Source organism: Nicotiana attenuata, chromosome 5 (assembly GCF_001879085.1).
Source record: "Nicotiana attenuata strain UT chromosome 5, NIATTr2, whole genome shotgun sequence".
NCBI classification, from domain to species: domain Eukaryota; kingdom Viridiplantae; phylum Streptophyta; class Magnoliopsida; order Solanales; family Solanaceae; genus Nicotiana; species Nicotiana attenuata.
The window spans coordinates 13,253,857-13,277,722 of NC_031993.1; the positions used below are offsets into that span (position 1 = coordinate 13,253,857).

General features: G+C 37.3%; 1 protein-coding gene across 1 annotated transcript; it reads left to right on the top strand.

Annotated features, from left to right (window-relative positions):
• On the top strand, positions 360-23,845 carry LOC109225330 (DNA-directed RNA polymerase I subunit 2). Its single transcript, XM_019389953.1, has 27 exons — positions 360-740; positions 1,388-1,470; positions 1,561-1,680; positions 2,011-2,090; positions 2,236-2,299; positions 2,441-2,511; positions 3,389-3,466; positions 3,545-3,590; positions 10,397-10,577; positions 10,660-10,712; positions 10,828-10,901; positions 11,009-11,126; positions 12,714-12,801; positions 13,532-13,647; positions 15,078-15,205; positions 15,307-15,386; positions 15,986-16,224; positions 16,298-16,462; positions 16,597-16,761; positions 16,895-16,969; positions 17,185-17,288; positions 17,361-17,436; positions 17,586-17,714; positions 17,800-17,940; positions 21,636-21,848; positions 22,014-22,256; positions 22,878-23,845. Exons 1-27 carry the CDS (start codon positions 539-541, stop codon positions 23,301-23,303), a joined length of 3,558 nt encoding a protein of 1,185 aa, XP_019245498.1. The 5' UTR covers positions 360-538; the 3' UTR covers positions 23,304-23,845.

Sequence of the window (23,866 nt, forward strand, 5' to 3'; positions counted from 1 at the left end):
CATATTGAGTCCTTTAATCATTTTTATCCGAACTAAAGTAACAAAACCAACCGAAATTGATGAATAGATTGTAAGCTTATTTTGTTTTCTATTAGCGAGATTCAAATTTAATTATTTTAAATTGTGACTTTCAAAAATACAAAGAGATGAAATATTGATAATCTAAAGGGTAAAATATGTATTATTATCGAAAATAAGAGGAGAAAATGTATACTGTCTAAAGTTGCTCGGAGAATTTGATATCTGAGACAAAATTGAGAGGAAAAAATGATTTTTAACCAAATATATAAATTATAAAATATAACCATAATATAACCATAATTTTCCACAACAAACGTTTATTTCATTGCACAATGCTTCCAAGTTATCACAATTACGGCTAACTACTACTACCTCTTTAGAAAAAAAAAGAAGAAAAAAGGGACACCTCTTAAGTAAGGTTTTCTTCCCAAACGCCGTCGCACGTTCTTTCTTCTTCAGTTTCTTAAACCCTAAACCCTAGCTGTCAGTCATACCGTCCAAGAAAGACAGCAGGAAGATGGAGGACCAAAACGAAGGAAAGAACAAGGCGATGTCACGGCCGCATTTGTTGCAAGAGAAAGATTACTCAGCACTGAAAGAGCTCTTCAGCCACCATATTGAGTCCTTTGATCATATGGTCGATAATGGTCTTGAAACCATGCTGCTCAGTATCAAGCCCGTTGAAGTCCTTGATTCCTTTTCCAAGCTCAAGCTAAGAAATATCCTTTTTTTCTTTTCAAAATTCCTTTCTTTTGTTGCGAATTCTTCTGATTGGGTTTTTAGCTATAATAGAGCTAAAAAGAGACCGAGTCTTACTTATTTAGTCAAACAGGATAGTGAACAGCTTGAAAATATATTCCTTGTGTTAAAGATTGGATTTTTTTTAACTATCTTATTTTCCTTTTCTACTGGTTAAATTGAAGACCTAGGGGTTGTGCATTGAATCACGGTGAAGTTAGGATTATAATATTCTGTCCTCAGTTTATTTGAAAAACAAAAGACCTTTTAATTTTAAGATTTATTTCAGAATTGGAGAAGAGGTAAGTGCATTATATAGTACTACTATCAATTTATAGTAGGAAAATAAATTTAGTGCAATTGGTAGTGAATATGACTTTTCATGATAAAATATGAGGAACGGTTCATGCTTTGCAGTCATTTACTAGTCAACATGTATTGAAAACAGTTTCACAGTGCTTCCGATATGGGTTAAAGATTCAAATATTTGAGCTTGGCTTAATTGTGTTTTTAATTTGTAAAACAAGGAGGTGAATGTTGTTTTTGCTTCTTTTGCTAGTTTCTTTTTTCTTGTAGTCAATCTTAAGTTCAATCGTTTATTTAATAGTTTTTTTTAACCTAAGACTACTCTGGTTTGGAAAACCTGAAATATTCCCACCTCAAAAGGAACGAACTTCCAAGACCATGCATGATGCTTTGTATCCTTTTGAGGTAAGATTTTATGTTGATGTGTAGTTTTGTTAGTGGATATCCGTGACCGTGACTGCAGCTAATCTACGGTCTATTGTGTTCGTGAAACAGTGTCGACAAGCTAAACTTTCATATACGGGAAAGTTTTTGGTGGATATTTGCTTCCAGTATGGAGATGGAGCAGTAATCAGAGAGAAATTTAATTTTGGGCAGTTCCCTATCATGTTGAAGGTCAGTTTTTTTAAATCTATAATCCCTAGTTTGATGACTTAAGTATTCATTTAATTTCAGCTGCAAATGTTGCAAGTTGAGAAAAACAAGACATTATGGGATAGTTATAGAAAAGAATCTGGCTGTGGACACCTTAAAAGTGGTTTTGATCATTTATCCCAGTGTATACATGCGTTTTTGCGCCAGCATCTGTCTGTTGCAGAGGTTTAAATTAAGCGCTCAATTGTAGAACCATCAAAAGGAAATGTGTTGCCTCCTTTTTTCCTCTTTAATGACATACTATTGTTAACACCCGCATGACCTTTAGTTTGTTCATCTTTCCTCCTTTAGTCAAAGCTATGTCATCTGAGAGCTGCTGATGACTCCAAAAAGTTAACTGCTCACAAGGAAGAGCCATCAGAAATGGGCGGGTGAGAGCTCAAATTTTATCCTCACTCTATCCAGCTCCTTTTCTCTGCAGATTTAGAAGTGCCTTTTCCATTGGGAATTGAAGAATTTTGAATAATCTATCATGTTTTGTAACATAGACATATAAATTTTTGGGTGTATTCACAGATATTTCATTCTTAAAGGGCTTGAGAGAGTCATTCGCCTTCTAATTTTGCCAAAACGAAACTATGTGAGTCTTCCTATCTAACTTTTTTTTTTGACACTTGCACGACATTTACACAGGTTTCTCTACATTATGCGCTTTATTCTGCTGGAATTTTCTTTTTCTTTCATGTGATTCATTGGTTTCATTTAACATTTTAACCTCCAGCCAATGAGTATGGTACGGAATTCATTTCGTGATAGGCGTGAAGGGTATTCCGATAAAGCTGTCGTTATAAGGTTCCTTCTCAACACTCTTACTGATGAGTTGTTTATGTAGCAATTGTGTTCGGTTATAGCATTGATGCTTGTTTATAAGATGTTATCTTGCTTGTGACAGTTCCTAAAGACATTGCTTACATGTCTGCCGAAATAAATATGCCTCTGCAAAAAACAAAAAAAATATTCTCTAAAACGTCATGTACTAGAAGTATTTAGTGGAGATTCTTGTGCTCATAAATGGTATAAAAAGAAAGTGACCGTTGTGTTATGCCTAACACCAGTAAGACATCTGAGAACAGATAACCCTTTCTTTTAGTTATTTAAAATCATCAATCAAAATAATTGGGAAGGATGAAGGGAAGGATGCGGGAAGGAAGAGGTTTGTTTGATCCTATTCTCTGATAGGGTTGGTTGTATGGTTAATCTTTGTCCTTCTGATAGAGTTCCAATGATAACTACATAATAAATCCATCTACAGTAATTCTTTTGGTCTGAGACTGCAGAATTAATACTTGCAAAGGGCAAGTACTAAGCTATTGTTATACATTTATTGTGGAGCCAAGGAAAAGTTCCTCTAGTAGTTGTTTAGTTTTGACCAATAACCAATCTTTTAAATCAGTGAAAACGACAAAGCTGATTTGAGATGGCCTGATTGACCATATTGGTCTTTTATGGCTCACTGGAGAGAGAGTTTTGTATAACTTTGGTTCTTTCTGCTTTACAGGAGTTGGACATTTTAATAAGCGTCTTTGGCTTATTTACTCAGAGAATAAATTAGGATATAATAATTGTCAAAATGTTTTTGCGTCATTTATATGATACTGTTTTGGTTCTTCTTTATTTGTTGGGCTCACATGTATTTGACACAATACTGATCCATCTATTTGGATTTCAGATGCGTTAGAGAAGATCAGTCTGCAGTCTCAGTTAAATTGTATTATCTAAATAATGGAAGTGCAAGACTTGGATTCTGGTGAGGAACTATAGCTTAGTTGATTGAACTGTCGTCTTGTATAATTTCAAAAGCATTCTTCTTGCTATCTCCTTGCAGGATACAAGGAAGGGAATACTTGCTTCCTGTTGGTATCATATTAAAGGTAAACTGGTATTCTCTAGTCTCGTTAGATTCCTCTTTGAGACTCTAGAATGTTTATATAATATACCTGGTTAAAATGCAGTATAGATTTAAAATTTCAAAATTAACCAGCTATATCATTCTATCAGAAGCTGTAATGCTGGCAAAGGATACTTACAAAATCAATTACATTATTGTTTGGGTAGCTTTAGGGGGCTCGCTTAAGAACTATTCAAATGTAGTAGTGAATAGTTGATGTTGCTGCATTGATTTGACAAAAGTTTTTCTTTTGAACTCTGGGCTTGGATCGCACTTCATAGTAGATTATTGTGTATGTCTTAATAGGTTTGGTCTTGGTTGGATACCATCCTATCGGACTTGTATACCTGTTTTGATGTAAAACACCATTTTGGAGCACCAAGCTATATGATGATATTAGTAAAAACCTGAAAAATTTGACATCCAGAAAAGTAAATTAAGAAAAAATAGTATTAGCACTTTGAAATAAATCTACCATGGTGTATTTCTTTGTGCTGCTTTAGTTGTGTGAAACAAGAGAGAAAAGAGATTGGGGAAAAAGCGTGTAGCCACTCTACTCATCTCCGTGTATATATATAAGAGAGTATCTACACAAGGTAACAAAAAAAATATTTTGTACAGTTAGACCCCAAATATATTTCTTTTTCATATTTACCACTCCCCTTCAAGTTGGAGTATATATATTTGTATACCCAGCTTGTTACAAATATAATCCATTCGAGGACTTCGAAGAGCCTCGGTGAAAATGTTTGCCGGTTGATCGTTTGGGCTAACAATTGCAGTCACAATATCCCGATTCTGCAACTTCTCTTGAACAAAGTGACAGTGCAGTGTTTTTTGAGAGCGAGAAGCGCAAAAAAGCGACAGGGGCTCGCCTCGCTTCAAAAGCGAAGCGCACACTTCATTGAAGTGAAGCGCAATTTTTAAAAAACATAATGTGAACCTTAAGAAAATACATAATCAAATAAACTGAAAATACATATAAAATTAATCAAATAAACTGAAAATATAACATATATATAATAATTAATTTTATAAATTGAAATACACATCAAAAATCAAATAAACTGAAAATATAACATACACACACACACACACATATATATATATATATAATACTCCCTCTGTTCCAGTTTATGTGAACCTATTTCCTTTTTGGTCCGTTCCAAAAAGAATGACCCCTTTCTAAATTTGGAAACAATTTAGCTTAAACTTACAATTCTACCCTTAGTGAGAAGCTTTTATAACCACACAAATACTCTGGCCCCCTTTTTGACTTGTTTAGGACCACAAATTTCAAAAGTCTTCATTTTTTCTTAAAGTCCGTGCCCAGTCAAACATGTTCACATAAATTGGAACGGAGGGAGTAATAATTAATTTTATAAACTGAAAATACATATAAAATTAATCAAATAAACTGAAAATATAACATAATATATATATAGTAATTAATTTTATAAACCAAAATACATATTAAAATTAATAAATAAGAAGAATAAAAGGGGAAAAAAAACAACGCCTGCCCTAGCGCAGACACTGGACGAGAAGAAGAAGAAGAAGAAAAACAAAGACCCAAACTTTTTTTTTCTTCAAAATGACCCAAACTTCAGCACTTGACCTAGCAACAACATTTTTTTTGAGAAGGTAAAAATCATCAGCACAAACTTTGTGTTGGAAGCCAAAATAGGCAATTACAATATTAAAAAGCAAAAATATAGTCCTTGTTCTTCTTACAAGGAACTCAAAACATCTAGGATTGAATCAGGATCCTCTACATATTCTGATTTACACCAAAAACAAAAAAGAAGAATACACTTCATCTTAATCTTTTGTAGAAAGTTGGTTGTATCTTTAAAGCATCTCACGTTCCTTTCTTTCCAAATTGTTTGCTCGGACAATTTTTCATCTGTTTTTGTTTGTGGTAAAGTCTATCTCCGTGTTCCAGCATAATAAAAGATCAGAGGTTCTCCCCGGCATTACCCATCTAGCACCTCTGAGATTAATCAACAAATCCCATAACTAGCTGGTAACTCTACAATGAAGAAACAGATGGCTGATTGTCTCAGCATCATTCCCACACAAATAACATCTTGAAACAATTGGTATACCCCCTCTTCCTTAGATTATCATTCCCAACAACAACATATTGTTTCTTACTTTTGCAGGAAATCACATTTCCTCCTAATAACACACAATAACATGCAGTGGATCTTCTATCTGATGTCGAACTAGCCCAATCAACATCAGTATATCCAACTTTTTCTGTATGGACTCTATCTTGATGTAGTAATCCCCGCCAGGAGCTCCCTTAAGATATTTTAGAATCTGAATCATAGCATTCCGATGAGTCTCAGTTGGTAAATCTAGAAATTGATTCACAACACTCACAGGGAAAGATATATATCTAGTTTGGTAACTGAAAGATAATTCAGCTTACCAACCAATTGTCGATATCTTCCAACATCTTGGAGGGGCTTCTCGTCTCCTGGTGTCTACTTTATGTTGGAATCCATTGGTGTATCTACTGCCTTAGACTCGAGCAATTCAGTTTCCTCTAAGATATCTAGTACCTACTTTCTCGATGATATGTAAATTCCTCATTTAGATTGAGCAACTTCAATTCCAAGAAAGTACTTCAAGGCCCCAAAGTCTTTGGTTTGAAACTATGAGTACAAATAGCTCGTTAGTTGATTAATGCCAACCACATCATCTCCAGTAATAACAATATCATCAACATATACAACCAGGAGAATCCGTTTTCCTTCACAGTGTCGATAAAATACTGAATGATCAAATTGACTTCTTACCGGACCAAAATCAAGGACAATCGAGCTAAAGTGTCTGAACCATGCTCGAGGGAATTGCTTCACAAACCATATAAGAATTTTTGGAGTTTACACACCTTGCCAAACAACTCCCCGTGAGCAACAAACCCAGTTGCTTATCTAATTGATGAAATGGCCAGTGATGAACAACAACCAAGGATAACAATAGACGAACACACGCAATCTTAGCTACGTGAGAGAAAGTATCCCCATAGTCCAAACCTAGAACCTGTGTGTAACCCTTAGCGACAAGACGAGCCTTCAAACAATCAATTTGACCATTGGGGGACATTTTTACCGTTATACCCTGCTATAGTCTTACCTGGTGGTAAGGAAACAAGCTCCCAAGTTTCATTAGCATTCAATGCAGACATCTCATCCTCCATTGTTGCATGCTAGCCAAGATGTGACAATGCATCTATAAGAGATCTAGGAACAAAAACAAAGTCCAAAGAAGAAAGAAATTCAATATATGGTGCAGATAAACGTTTATAATTAAGAAATTTATAGATAGGGCTAGAGGCATGACTATATTGAGGGTTGGCAATAGAACGGGTACATTTTCTATGTGCAATAGGCAAATCTAGTTCTGTAAAAGACAATGATGGTGGATCCAAGATGAAGGTGATGTTAGAGCAGGGGAAGAGTCAAGATATTGTTTATTAGAAGGTACCTGTAACGCCTCTGTTGGGCCAACCTCCACCTGAGTTCTTTTGTGCCTGCACTGATAAGTAATCAATTCCCATGGATTATTTGGTGGAGTGGTAGATCATTCCTTGGAAGAGATAGTCGAAGGAGCACTAAAAAACGGGGAAGGGACTGGAAATGGGTCAGATATAAACTCACAATGGTCTGAAGACTTGGAAAAAAATGGAGTATATTCAAAAAAGGATACACCTGCATGTGTAAAATATTGATGTTGTTTTGGTGAATAACACCGTATTTATTTTGTGCTCGAGAGTAACATCGGGCGAGGAGATAAATTGGACGAACGTGGAAGTAACTGATGAACAAAACAAAGACATCCAAAGATGTATGGAGGTAGTGAGTAAATTGCAATAGAGGAAAAAAATTGAAAATTTGACCATGAAGAATACTAGAAGACATTCTATTATCCGGGTAACATGAAGTGAGAAGTGCATCACCCTAGAAACGAGTTGGCACAATGATATGTATGAGTAAAGTTCGTGTAGTCTCAACAAGGTGTTGATTCTTCCGTTCCGCAACCCCATTTTGTTGAGGAGTATATGCACGAGAAGATTGGTGTAACATGCCCCAGGAAGACATAAAAAACTTAAAAGGTGTTGAGAAATATATTCAAGCGTTGTCCCTGCAAATAGGGACACCAAATTGTGTTTGAATTTCATTGGCAAATGGGACAAAAGTAAAATATAAAATCAGAACGATTCTTCAATAAATAAACCCATGTCATTCTGGAATAATCCTCAATGAATGTTACAAAGTAAGGATAACCTTGACTAAACAACGGGGGCTGGGTCCCAAATGTCTGATAGAGCTAAAACAAAAGGACCACTAGCTCGTTTGTTGACTCTACTTGGAAACTGAACCCTAGTGTGTTTACCGAGCTGACAAGACTGACACTCTAGGTGACTAACATTTGACAAACTCGGAACCATCTGCTTCAAACTAGCCAAGGAAGGATTACCAAGACGATAATGAATTTGTTGCGGGAATGCAATGACGGTGCAGGCAGTAGGTGCTTCAAAAGGTGTTGGAATAGCTAGACGGTAAAGGCCTTGAGACTATGCCCCTTTCCAATCGTTCCTCCAGTCTTCAAATCCAAGAAAAAACACAGAATCAGAAGTAAAAGTCACAAAACAGTTAAATTCCTTGGTTAGTTTGCTAATGGATATTAAACTATAAGGAAATTTGGGAAGATATAAAGGGTATGGAAGCAGTGGGTTGAGCATCCAAAGACCACTCACAGAGGTAGTAGAACCATTAGCTAAAGTAACTGAAGGTGAAGAATAAGGAGTATGAAGATAGATAATAATTTCTAGTTACCCGACATATTGTCAGATGCGCCTGAATCAAGGTCCCAAGGTCCAAGAGAGGAAGATCTAGTAAGACAAGCCACTTACTTATCCGACTGTGCTAGGTGAGCAATAGGTTGAGACGCCTGCTGTTCTGCCTAATTTTGTAGCAGATGAGCATATTCCTCAGCTGAAATAACTATAGAAGACTGTCCAGTGGAGGGAACATTGGATGAAGTTGCATTACCATCTAATCGGTAGAAAATTGTGTCTGAGCAACATTAACAATTTTAGGAGGAAACCCATGTAAAGAATAACACTTATATTGGGTGTGACCACGACTTCCGCAATGATTGCAAGTTAAAGGATTCACACGACCTTCTTTGCCTTTACCACTTTTAAATCCTCGATTATCCTTCCAACCATATGTTGTACCCAATAAATTAGAATCAGTCACAAAGGCAGTTTTCTCCTCCCCCATCATGCCTGATAGAGCCACCAAATTACTAGTCACTCGAATCAAATGAGCAAATACATCCCTCAATGAAGGTATTGATTCTCCACTAAGGATTTGACTCGGACAGATTCATAATTACCCCTAGACTTTGTAAGCATATAACCATTTTCATTTTGTCACGTTGATCTTGTTGTGCTTTCAAATCAGTGGTATAAGGCGTAATCTCATCAAATTCAGTAAACAACGTCTGCAAGCGCGCCAAGTGTGTTTGCATATCAATTTAAGCTGAAAGAGGCTAGAGAGGACATCATAAACCCTCGTAACATCACGGATATACATCTCATGGATGCGAGACCATACTCCTTTACATGTCTTGTATGGACGGAAAACTGCCATCAGGGAGGGATCAATTGCCTGCCATAGAAGGGAACAAAGATAGGCATCAATTTGGGTCCAGTATGCCTTCTTAGACTCCTCAATTTCTGACACATCTTTTGGAAGGTGCTGCAAATGCCCTTGACACATAAACCACAATTTAGCGGGGTCGCTCCAATCAGCAAAATTCTTTCCATTAAGTTTGACAGTAGAAATCACTGGAGTTCCAAAAATTGGGGAACCACCGTATGCACCAGGAACTAAACTTTGTTTTTCTGACATTTTAGATTGAGATGCTTTCAACGAGGTCTTGAAGACGAATGCAATAACCAACAAAAAATCAGTGAAAGCGGTATGGAAGAGTATTCAAAACCCAAGAATTAATCACTGTAGCCAGATTACGCCAATCAAACAATGGCCAACAAAAGATCAATTTTCCAGTGTTACCAGCAGAAAGGAGGCCACTCTGTTGGAGAACCAACTAACGAAGAACAGTGCGAAGAACCAGTCACAAAAGACCAATAGGGAAAAACGATCCAGTTAGAACGAGTGAAAGGGAATCAACGAACCAAACGGGTGACAGAAATACAACGAAAAAAATCAGTCCACCCGTAGCGAGAAAACAAAAATCTGTTAACCGTCCGGATGGAGACAAAGAGGACAGATTCTGTCACAAGCGATAGAGAGGGAAGTGACGTGACTTGGTTTCCCCAACCGTATCTCTGGTACCATGTGAAATAAGAGAGAAAAGAGATGGGTGAAAAAGCGTACAGCCACTCTACACATCTCTGTGTATATATATAAGAGAGTATTTACACAAGGTAACAAAAAGAAAAACATTATGTACAGTTAGACCCCTAATATATTTCTTTTTTCATATTTAACAAGTTACATTCAGGCTTTACTGAAGTTCTCTTTGTCTCATTTGTATATTTGTTGGACCTTCGTTCTGTAAATATTATACAAATTGGTGCATAATTGGGGTACCAAACTTATTGATTACTGGGAAGATAAAAGGATTCTTTTTTTTTTTTGTGGGGGGGGGGGGGGGGGAGGCGTTGCTAGGGAAACCACTAGGCTTTATCCCGCTAATCTTGTCTATTCTGCTAGACTTCTTACCGTATTTATGTGTCCCCAGGCCCTTGTTGACACTACTGATCATGAAATATACGTCAATTTAACATGTTGCTACAATGAGGAATATGACCGAGTAAAGGGATCTGTTGGCACCCAGCTTGTCGGTGAAAGAGCAAAAATTATTCTGGATGAAGTTCAAGCTTTATCTCTTTTCACCCGAGCACAGTGCCTCCAACATATTGGTACTTGTTCTGTTTCCTATCAAGGTTAACTGTCACCTTATCACGACTGTTGACTGCACATGATCCATCTTCTACTTTTCAGGGGAGCATTTCCAACCCGTTATGACAGGAATGCAAAGTTATAGTTACAATACTGTAAGTATTATCTTGGTTGTACGTGACATGATTTATTTCTAATAGTCAGAACAAGCATTTTTTGTCTGGATTTGATACCCGTACGTCACATACTCCTCTCTGTTTCTCTTGGCAGGTTGCTGATGCTGTGCTAAGAGACTACATATTTGTCCATCTGGATAACAATCATGATAAATTCAATCTACTTATGTTAGTATTTTTCTTCTTTGGAAGTTGTCTTGTGATTTTATGGTTACTCTTCCACCTACAGTTGTATGTTTTGGCTATTGATATACTGATACTCCTGCTTTATTTAGCTTTATGTTGCAGAAGCTTTTTTCTCTTATAGACCAGACTTCTGTCCTAGACAATCCAGACTCTCTGCAAAATCAAGAAGTTTTGCTGCCGGGTCACTTAATTACTATTTATCTCAAGGTCCAAACTTTGAAATTATTTCTTTTAAGGAATAATTGTCTTGTGATATTGAATGTAATGCTTAAATAGTGAGTGCCGCATAGCAATATGTCTTGTCATTCTCCCTTGTGCTAAAAAATCTTATATCCAGGATGAATTAAGTAGCAATCAACTATACGTCAAACCCAAACTAGTTGATGTTTGCTGGATGAATCATCTCCATCAATTGTGTTATGTTCATGCCCATTTAAGTCCAATACTAAGTAGGTCTTTTAAGTTGAGAGTTAAGCATACTACAAGTGCTAAAGTTGTCTGCGACAGCTTGTGGTTGCAGTATGTTATGGATATATATTTTCTTTTGCTTGCACAAGGCACTTAAAAGAAATGTGTGATGTTTTGAAGGACAAGTGGCTGCTCTTGTGACTGTATTACGTTTTGTTTAGTTCTATAACATTGTGTGCAGTTACACATCACTTCCTTAGTTCTCTTTAACGATTAAAAGAACACTTTAAGGGAATGTAGATTTCTTCTATTACATTGTGAACTAGCAGGAGAGCTCTAGCAAACGTTCTATTCCCATTTGGCACATAATGAGTCAATGCCTCTGTTTATGGGACAGCGTTGCATCATGGGCTGGTTTGAAGATCAAAAAGATAGATACAGAATTCTGAATATATTTCCACACTGCCTCATGTGGTGATGTTGTCGAAGTAGAGGGATAGCACGCAATATGAGTGCTCCACGCTTCCTGTTCATAGGTCTAAATTTTAGTGTTTAGACTTCTCGTATCTTAGGTATGAAGGGGATAAAAGAATTAGCGCGGTTCATGGATTCCTTCAGTTTCCACTTGAAAGTTTCTATCCTTTCACACTCTAGTACTTCGATTTTTTAGTTTTCTTTCTTCTATCCTTCCACTTTCTTGGTGCTTCTATTCCATTAGTAATTTCTCTTTTACTCACTACAAAACATGAGGATGTGGCAAATATTACATCTTGGGAGCTGTGTGGTAAAACTAAATTTTTTAGATCAAAGTCAACTTTAAATTACTACATAATTGAAGTCACTAACCTTTAAGCAATTAAATTACTGTTACATGTCTGAAACTTGTTACCGAAACTGATTAAATTTTTCATTCATTGGATACTTATGAAACTAGATGCTGAAACTAAAAGACTTTACATGTCTAACTAGTTTATGTTCTTTTAACTTCTATATGCACTAAAAATAAGGTTATTTAATTATAAATATGTTAATCTGACAATATATGTTGAAATATATTCGTTTTGGTACCGACATGTAATGGTTGACAAGTTTGAGATGAAGTCTAATTGATTTTGTGTTATGATTCGCGAAGCATTTAAAAAGTGGCACTTAATATATTAAGTGATCTTCTAATTATATTATCAAACTTGTTTAATGTCTTCCTCACATGAGATATTCAATTAAATAACATTATTTCTGAATCAGAATGTTCTTTTGTTTTCCCTGACATGACTGTTATCTACTTGGATTTTGCAGTTTTGCGTTGGTTGTATTAGTTGATGGTAAATTCTTTTTGCTGTATTTGCAATCTTAACTTTGTCTTGACATTCTCTAACACATTTACAGGAAAAGCTACAAGACTGGCTGCTTAGATTACAAAGGTTACTTCAAGAAGAAACTGATGGTGAAAAAAAGAAGTTTGAGCTAAGTAGCTGTATGTTCCATCTACCTATTTTATCCATCTTAGTTTGTATCACTTTGTAGATATATATACATGGCTGTGATGAGTGCTTTCACAAAAATGTTGCAGAAATTTGTAAGTTATGTTCAAAGTTTATTTTTTAAAAAAGCTTCACATCTTCTCTTCTTTTTTGTATACTACTTGTATACAGGTGCTTTTGTGCCCGAAATATATGAAATTTATTTATCTTATAAAAAAAATGTCAAAGTTTCACATCAGTTTTCACCGGTGAATCTGTTCCTGATCTTAGCATGCAACTTGCGTGGACCGATGAATAATTTGGGACATCCCTGCAAAAGTTCTGGAATTGGTCCGGTCCAGACTTCGTCTGAATATTTATGCCTTTTTTGCCAGTCCTACATGGGTCATTATCATGGTTAGTTTAATGTTGCAACACAAGTACTAATGTCCAGAAAGTCCAAGCTTCCCTCTTTTTTTCCCATTCAGTTATCTCAATTTCCATAGATCAAATTCGGGCCAAAATTATATTTCTTCTCTCCATTTTTCAGTCTCTTTTCCGTTTTTTTCATCATTAAGTGATCACCAGTATATGCAGGCCTATGAGTCACCTACAAATAAGATAACCTTAAACATCCATGTCAGAGAATGCTCATGTACCTCGCAAAAGATAATTAAATCAGCTTCCTCCTAGAACTCAGGTAGAATTTTGGATTGACTTCATCTGCTTTTATATATAATGCAGTGGCAGATGTCAAGAAGACTATTGAAAAAAATGCTCCCAAACAGATGAGCTTGGCTATTGAGAACATGTTAAAGACTGGGAGATTGGTTACACAATCAGGTCTTGACTTGCAGCAGGTATTTATTTATGCTGCTTTTATACGAAGCACCAACAATTAAGAAATTTGCATTTGCAACTGATGCTTCTTCCTAACTGTCTTTCTTATTCTTCATATGGCAGAACTCAAACTTTTTGTCCTCTGAAAGGAAAACGAGTTTAAGCTTTCTTTTCTCTGTTTTATCTGATAACTACCATAAGATTCATATAGGAAGGTAGACCAATCAAAAAAGAAAAAAGAGAACACATGGGGATACTAAAAGAAATTGAACAGTTAATAATCGGTAAAAAGTTATCACAGGAAGGAAAACCTAACAAAACTAACAGAAAATGGAGAAAGAATTCGATTGAATTACATCTGAAGATTCTGTTCTGTTATGCCACAAAGCTAACATACATGCAGTGTTGGATTGAAATACTTGCAAAAGGAATACTCAGAGTGCCTTGTTGGAGAAACTACACCAAGTAGATTGGGTACCATAGTGAGCAAAAAGAACACGGGCTTTAAAGATAGTCTATTTTTAGTGGTTTTCGTTGGGGATCTTTACAAATAGTCGGTCGAATTCATTATTTGCTTTTTCTAGCCAGTATACATAGATTATATAATGATTATACACGGTTCTACACATATTATATATGGATTATAAAAAAAAGGGCAGTGCAGTACACTAAGCTCCCGCTATGCGCGGGGTCCGGGGAAGGGCTAGACCCCAAGGGTCTATTGTACGCAACCTTACCCTGCCTTTCTGCAAGAGGCTGTTTCCACGGCTCGAATTCGTGACCTCCTAGTCACATGGCAGCAACTTTACCGGTTATGCCAAGGCTATCCTTCTATATATGGATTATATATCTGCTGGCTATTTTAAGTTTAAGCGCTTGGATAGGCCGCTATTTAAGTTAATTCGACAGCGGAGTCTCAGATAGAAATCTCTTCTTCCGGATTGGTGGATAGAATAGAAAGGGATAACTTGCGAGTTACGTGTGCTTGTGAAACATCAAGTAGGTTTCTCTTTGTTCGTTTTTTGTTTTGGGGGTGGGGTGGGGTGGGGGGGTTAAAAGTGGGTGATTGCATAAAATAAGTAGATCTACAACAGCTTTGTGCGGGGTAATCTGATTAAATATACCAATCCAAAAAAAAAGAACGTATAAGAGAAATTTGAACTCCTTTTCATTCGCTTCTACTAGTACTCCTAGTTAAGCAAGTTCTTCCCATTTTAGAGGAAGTGTATTTTGTGACAAACAATAGTGGTGCTTTTCATGTTTTTTCATGTTATTAAAAAAATATGTATGAATGGGATAATTCTTGTTGAAGGTGACAGCACAGGTAGGCAATGGAAGCCAATTTTGGCTTCTCAAATATTAAACTTTGGTTAGATCATTTTATAGAAAGTGCACCTTTGGCATCATGTTCTCATGAGCATCTTCACTTGGCTGTTCTTTTTTTGGTTAGAGAGCTGGTATGACAGTTCAGGCAGAGAGGTTAAATTTCCTCCGTTTCCTTTCACATTTCCGAGCAGTTCATCGAGGTGCCTCATTTGCTGGCCTTCGTACGACAAGTGTGCGGAAGTTGTTACCTGAGTATGTTGTCTTTTTGTTTGCGGCCCAATTGCTTTATTTTCATGGGAAATCACTATTGAGTTTTCATTCATATTTTTGTGGCACTTCCCACCATTTTTCAGATCTTGGGGTTTCCTTTGTCCTGTTCACACACCTGATGGGGAGCCATGTGGGTTGCTTAATCATATGACTGCATCTTGCCGTAAGTTCCCTTGCCTTGTGCTGTCGATTGTGTTCACCAACCTAACTTTGGGATATAGTCTTGTTTTTACTCTTTTTTTTTCCTTAACCTTTTTCTTTAATGAAATCTTGCTCCTGCTCCCATTGGTTCACCACTTGCTGAATCAATATGGCAAGGAGAAAACTAATTGTTTACCCAGAACAGGAGGGGCATTGCCATTTCCCAATCACCACTGGTGCTTTCAGGGGTGAAGTTAAACCTGTATATCACTAACCTTTTTTGGAATTTTGCGTCCCCTAGTGTTACTCTGTTACTGCAACTTCCTCTTCTATGCTACTACATGCATTGCTCCAATTGCCCATCATTTGCTGCACGTACCACGAACTCCTTGTGTCATATTCACATCAGTAATTAAACAGGGAATGTAAAGTCCTGATAGTGTATGACAACATTGTTTCTTTGCTCTTTTTTAGTCAAATATTCAATTTTAGCACTAAATGCTTCCACTTCAAACTAAGTATGATTGTGAGGTCCAATGTCCTTTGATTAATTTCTCCATTTTATTTGGAAAACACAATGCAAAATTTGCTATCCACTTAATACAATCATTCTGTCACTAGGCATCACGTCATACTATGATTCAAAGGGAAATATTAAAGACTTCTTCAAAATCCGGGAATCCATATTGCGCGTGTTGACTACAATTGGAATGGTACCATCAGCGCCAAAGCTTGTGAAAGGTGGCCCCCCTGAAGAGCTGTCTGTCCTACTGGATGGTCGTATTGTGGGCAGTATGCGATCTGATAAAATTGAAGAAGCTGTTACATACTTGCGAAGATTGAAAGTGTCAGCAATATCGGTTTGTTTCTGATCGACTTCTTTTTGCAAAAGATCTTTGCTTAGTGACTTATTATGCACCTAATGGACAGTAGATCCCAGTTGATTTGGAGGTTGGATACATCCCGTTGAGCATGAGTGGAGCATATCCTGGTCTATATCTGTTCACATCTCCTTCTAGGTTTGTTCGTCCTGTAAGAAATATCTCTGCGCCTGCTGAAGAGGGCAATGATGTTGAACTCATTGGACCCTTTGAACAGGTGGGTACTATATTTCTGGCTTTTCCTCTCCCAAGTTCTACATTTTTGCTGGAACAGACATGAATGTAATGAACTTTACTGCTAATGAGAACCTCCAATATATCATTGCAAGGTCATGTACTTGTTATGTGCAGGTGTATATGGAGATAAGCTGCCCGGATGGTGGAGATGGAGGAAGGAAAAATGTATTCCCTGCCACACATCGAGAAATTCATCCAACTAATATTTTGAGTGTTGTTGGCAATCTTACACCTTGGTCTGATCATAATCAGAGTCCACGTAATATGTATCAGTGTCAGGTATTGAGTTAATTTTAAAGGAATTCTGGATGATGTTATATAGACTGCTGAGGCTCGATACATTAGTATATATCATGCTTCATCTATTTTTGTTTTGATTGTTAAAGGATCTCATGCTTCATCTACTGTACAGATGGGTAAACAAACAATGGGTTTCTCCTCACAAGCATTAAACTGTCGTGCTGATCAAAAGCTATATCACCTTCAGGTTTGTCCTGGTTATTATTTGCAATTCAATATTTTTTTTGGGAGGGTGAGACTTCTTTGTAGTAGTATCTAAGTAATTATGTGCCTTGAACTGGATGTCATTTCCTTGAAACAGCTGTAACTCTTAAGAACTTATGTTGATAATGTTCTAGCCTCTGAGATATTATCTTTTCCCTTTCCTCTGATTTTCTTTTGGGGAAAAATGGATCTTTTCAGACTCCTCAAACTCCAATTGTACGCACAAAAGCTTATGAGAAGTACTGTGTTGATGACTATCCATTGGGAACAAATGCAATTGTGGCAGTTTTGGCTTATTCAGGGTAAGAGTTCTGTACTGTGCCTTGTCTTTTCTATCAGTGGAAACATAAAATGCATATCTTCATGTTATGCAGATATGACATGGAGGATGCCATGGTCTTAAATAAATCATCTGTAGATCGTGGTTTGTGTCATGGGCATATATACCAGGTATCATCTGCCACTAAGGGGGTTCCCCGTACAAATTCATCTACTGAACTATGACTTCCCTTTCGGCACTGCATTGATGGAGTGGCAAGTTTTCTGATCTTTTATGTTGACGTCTTTTATTGACCAATGTGTGATCTGCTGGTTTGCAGACAGAAACAATTGACTTGACTGAGCAAAGCGCCAAATCTGATCGTGCTCAGAGGGTGTTTAGAAGAAGCTATTTGGATAAGTCATCTCATCAGCTGATTGATTCTGATGGTCTTCCATATGTGGGGCAGGTAAGAGGATGTCTGTTCTTTTTATTTTTTATTTTCTTTTTGTGGGTCAAGTTGCGTCTAAACCAACATGCTAATTTGATTACAGAGGATTAATCCACATGAGCCATATTGTACCATTTACAACGAAATAACCAGTCAGACAACTAACATGAAGTTGAAGGGTTCAGAGCCTGTTGTTGTTGATTATGTTGCTGTCGATGTGAAAAATAAAACGCATCTGCAGAAGGTGAGTAGTTCCATGATATGTTCAACTTTGAGAAGATATATGTGTGCTGTTACTTTTCCGGGTTTCTGATCTGCTTTGCTATTGTTTCTGTGCTCTTAATTTTCTACTTTTTCCGTCGTCATAAAATGAAAGGTTTGTTAGAATATATATAAGCTGGTATAATTCATTTATCTTTTGCTTTCTAGTTCCGATATATACATCGGCCACTGAACGTTTTCATCTGATGCTTTATTATCATAGTCGTGTGATTGCAGCTTAAAGCTATCCATTTTGGTAAGGCTATTTTATTGCTAGAAGGTGCCCCTATTACACTAGAGGTATACTCAAACTGAAAGGTGCCCCTGTTGCACTAGAGGTATACTCAAACTGAAAGGTGCCCCTATTAAAAGGTATACTCAAACTGTAAAGGGAAGAGCTTCCTTTTGCAGAACTCCATTCCATCATCTATACAAGCAGCAAAACATGTGTGCTAGACAAAGTCCTTTAGAATTATACTTTATTGCAAAAAAAAAAAATCCTTTAGAACTTTCTGATGGACTTTTCTTTACCTTCAAAAGCTCTCGAGTTCCTTTCTCTCCTTGTAGTTCACCTAATAGCTTGTGGAGTAATATCCCAGAGTTCTAGGCACGGTCCAGCTTAAACCAAAGAGATTCAGCATCAACTGTCATAGTTTATAGGTTACTTTAGTGGTTGAAGTGTTGAATTACATCCTTTCAGTCTCTTTATGGAAGAAACTAATATTTATCCATTTCCTTAGTATTAAGTTTTCAGCAATCAAAATATCTCCCCAAGCTGCTTTTCAGACAAGAAAAGTTCTGTTTCTTGGGTGCTTTGTTGGCCGTACAGTTCTAGGAAAGTTGTGCTTGTCATTTATATGTTTCTCTAAGCCCAGTGTTTCTATGGATATGTCCCTCTCTTCCGGAATCCTGTTTAGTGGGAGCAAGTTTGATTTGAATGAGCCTTAAACTTGAGATGGAGTAAAATGCACTCCAGATTTGGTTTGCTCCTAATGGATGTACATCATCATATTCATACATACACGATATTTTATTACTTTATGTGCATATAACCATATGTTACATTATTTTAGCACCTTTGATGTTTATGAAATATTTGGCATGCAAATTAATTTAAAGATATGATCAGATCCATAAGTTTGGCAATGAAAGAAATCCTGAATAATAGCAACTTTTACCAATCAGGGAACGAAGATGAACTGGATTCAACTAGGTCAATTTAAACTTCAAACTAGGTTGCAAAGTAAGATCTGCTTAGATCTCGTAATGATCTTAGAGTTGCGAAGCAAACCCTTATGCTGTTGGCTTAAATACATCTTTCGTTCCCAGTGGAGTTTCTTAAAACATGCGTTTCTGCGTTTCACAGTCAAAAGTTTCCTGGTCCCATCAAATGGAATATCATAAAGCTAGTGTTTATGAGTAATCCCCTTATTGTTTTAAAGTTCTTTAAATTGCTGTGTTTCCTGTAATCCAGTGTCTAATGGTTGATCTAATAAACTTTGAAGAGGCAAAACAAGGATTTTTTGATATTGGGATAAAGATTTTGGCAGGTAGAACAACTATGCCTTAGCCCCATATATTTGGGTTTGGCAGGTAGAACATTTACCTAAAATCTTTTGAAAAAAGGAGTGGAGAGATGAAATCTGTAAGTGAATAATTTAGTTGATGGAGCCTCCAAGGTGGATGCTACCCAAATTTAGTGAAGTCGAGAGCCTGATCCTGAAGTAGTCCTATCATGGTCTTATAATGCTTCTGATATGCTTAAAAAGTGAAGAACTTTTGTATGCTTTTTTTGATGGGTAAGTGAAGAACTTTTGCATGTTTTCCTTATGTTTTTGTTCGCTATCATAGCTTACCTGGCCTGGGACCTCTTTAGATCCTACGTTGATCTGAATTGCTTCTTCTGGTCCATATGAATTTCTCCTTCAACTAATTGGTTAGTCAAACATCACAAGTTCGAACCCTGCCACAGAAAAAAGCCTGGTGTTTAAATGGAGAAGGGCAAAGGGAAGGGCCCGTTATCAGCTGAGTTTCAAGTCGTGCCTTACTGGCCCTCGGAGATTTCTCGGTTATCAAAAAAGAATCTCCAACGATTTAAATTGCTGTCTTATCTTTGTTCCAAGAGTTATTCTGGAACCCAAGAGGTATATATAGCATCCTCTGCCACCTCTGCAACATATCATCAGCAGCCAGCAAGTGCTATAGTCCCATAATGTTAGCATTTATAGGGCACTCAGAAATTGCTTCCTCTTGTCTGATTCAGACTCTTCCTCAGATGGTTAGTTATCCATCTTCTCAAGACCCTTCCCCGCATCCTATTGGGTTCTGCTCTTCTAGTTTATCAACGCCTCTTTCCCTCACGCCCCTTGCTTTCCTTAGGTGGAAATGATGAAATTATGGTTATCATTAACTTAATGGGTTTAATCTTTGGGGTTAAATTCCGTATCTTCAAATTTTGTACTATATAGACTTGCATCTGGTTAGGGGAGGGGAAGAAAAGTTAGGGGATCATGGGAACGGTACTTAAATTATTTTTCATAGTCCCTTTGCTGTAAGGTGGTGGTGTTGATTCAACATGCAAGTTGTTACTCCCTATGCTTGAGAATTGATTTGGTAGTTGTTAACCGGGAGCAAATGGATGGCCGAACAACATCCTGTTGGTTGTTGGCAAACAACTTAGCTGAGGAGAATGACCTCAGGGTTTAAGCTGTTCTCCCAACTACTATCTGTGATAACCTCAGGGTTTAAATTCCCCCAGATTAATTGCGAACCTAACTTTTGACTTTGAGGTGTCCCATTGGCTTCAAGTTTTTCCCTGCTTCTGAGATTATTGAACTAACAATGGTACGTAACTTAATATTGTTCCCCCACCCCTCAAATTTACGCTTTTTCAATCTTTTTATGCAATATTTTACTGGAGATGTCAGCAGCATATCAATTACGAGAACTAGGAGAATCACCTAATCTTGACTAGATTTGCATTTTATACCAAGTTCTACTGAAGGCAAACGGGAACCTACAGGGCAGACCTTTTAGTCAATGACACTGTCTCTGTGATTGAACTTTTGAGCAATGGAGAACTTCAAATGTTTCTTGGTTTCTGATGTAACTATGCTGGTCGTAGTGGTCCACCCTCCCTTGACAAGGGAAAAGAAGAAAACCATAATCTCTAGCCACCAACTGTCCATATTCATGAACTCACTACTTTTCCTTAATTTGTATTTAGCATAGATCTAACATAGATAACAAGTTTATGAAGTTTCTGTTGTTTGCTATAACTTCTTCATCTTATTGCCTTGTCAATATCTCTTTTTATTTCGTTGTATCAAGGTAAGTTGATATTCTCTTGGTGACTCATGTCTGCCTGGGAAGTTCAAAATTTCATGTTCTTCAGGGGGTTTGTGGTACTATTTACTTTTTGTCGTCTAAAGTATGGGATGTTCCCTTTGATGCTGTGGTTGAAGGTTTTATTGCGCTTATCAAATTTTGCAACTGTTGTTACTTGTCAGTTTTTTTCTTTTTTCTTTTTATTTATTTATTTGTGATAATAAAAACCTTGTTAGTTCATGATGTACACATTTCTCTCTGTTAGCTAAAAATTTTACTCTGGTGTCATGACATTAAAAAAGCTTCAAATTGTTCAACTTATGACAATCGTTTCTCACTTCTTCTGGGCAGGCAAACATACGTTTTAGGCGCTCCAGGAATCCTGTAATTGGTGATAAATTTAGCAGCCGACATGGGCAAAAGGGTGTTTGCTCTCAATTATGGCCTGATGTTGATATGCCATTCTCAGGAGTTACAGGAATGAGGCCAGATCTTATTATTAATCCTCATGCATTCCCTTCAAGGATGACGATTGCTATGCTATTGGAGTCAATTGCTGCTAAGGTACGTCTGTTTTCTCTTCTGTCAAGTCTTCAGAGTGAAAGTAGCTGGCTACATGATTGCATGTGCTGAAGACATCTCTTGTTTATGGAATAAAATTGTTCCTTTAGCTTGATATGGATGATCATACATGCTGAAGACTCTATTTTCTATGCTATCTCCAAACAGGGAGGTGCTTTACATGGAAAGTTTGTCGATGCAACACCATTTTCTAACTCAATGAAGGATGCAGAATCAGAATCCAGTTCACTGGTGGATGAACTTGGTTCCATGTTAACAGCTTCTGGCTTCAATTACCATGGTGTAGAGGTACTATATAGTGGAGTATATGGGACAGAGCTGACTTGTGAAATATTTATTGGGCCTGTTTATTATCAGCGGCTACGGCACATGGTTTCCGATAAATTTCAGGTTCGTATCATGCTGATATTAGAATAAAATCCTGATTATTCATCCTTCCCCCGTTGACTCTTTTACGTTGATTCATGTTTTCATCAAGGGGAGAATAACTGCTTACATAACCACCTCTTGTGCTCAAGTCTGATGTGAACTGTTAAGTTTGGAAGTTGGAAAGTGAAAACCGGAAAAGAACCCCTTGTTTTTTGCTCAATATTGATTTACAAATGATACCAAGATCCTTAAATGCTTCCTCTACATGGTTTTCCTTTTCCTGTTTGAGTCTTTCATTACTATAATATTAAATGTATCTTATGCACTACGGGGTTGACAGATTTGATGCTATATTGGGTCTCTTTTACTGCTGTTCTTTTTTCTTCGACTTTAAGTGGGATATAACTTTGACTAGGTGTAAAATAAAAGTCTCTTTTTTAGACCATTACACCCCCCCCTACCCCCCCCGGCCCCGGCCCGCCGCGCCGCGCCACACACACACACCCCGCACCCCCCTCACACAAAAAACCACAGGTGCAGTTGAATAAATTAAGACTCAAATATTCTTACTATATCCTCATTCCGAGGTGATCTGTTCAGGTTATAGTTGGATACTGAAACTGGGTCATTTTCTTTTTACAGGTCCGTTCTACTGGAACAGTAGACCAGGTCACCCGGCAGCCCATCAAGGGGAGAAAGCGTGGTGGAGGTATCCGCTTTGGAGAAATGGAACGAGACTCACTCCTTGCTCATGGAGCAGCATATTTGCTGCATGATAGACTCCATACCAGCTCAGATCATCACATTGCAGACGTGTGTTCTGAATGTGGAAGTATCCTAACAGCGTCACTAATCCAGCCACCAAAACAAAAAATGCAAGAAGAAGTGCGGAAAATTAGTGGTCTGCCACCTGCTAGAGAACCCAAAAAGGTAACTTGTCTTGCTTGCCGGACAAGTAAAGGAATGGAGACTGTTGCAATGCCTTATGTGTTCAAATATCTAGCGGCTGAACTGGCAGCCATGAACATCAAGATGACCCTCAAACTAAGCAATGGGGCTGGAGCTTGATACGCGTTTCAGGCTGTTGATAGAAGGAATCAGGAGCTTGATGCTCATTTTGCCTGTAATTGTACTCTCTCAATGCGCAAATGTCCAATAGTGGGTTGCAGCATCAGATGACTTGATTGTGGCAATGGTGATGTAGTTTAGACATAGAAAGGCCAGCTTCCTAGTAGGCCACCAAGAAAGAAAGTGTGCTGCAAATAACACATGCTTCTTGTCATCTCTATAGTGCTGGAGGGAGCAAAATATGGAGAATCTCATTAGTAAGAATCCCGAGTTGTACAAGTTTTCTGTCTGGCTCAAGAGGTGCAGTGACCTTCCTGGCATTATGAAGATGGCCTTGTGAAGTGTAGAGCAAAATATAGAGTTATGTGCTTTATACTTTGTTAGATCTAGCTTTTTGTACATTGTAGTGACTCTTATGTATAAGAAGATACCATTATTTAGGCTCTCTTGGAGCCAATAGTTTTTTTATATATTTTTGATCTTAGTGTACTTTTAATTGTCAATTCTTTATTTACATGCGTGATGAAGCATGTTTTAATCTTTTTTCGGGGCGTATATTCTTT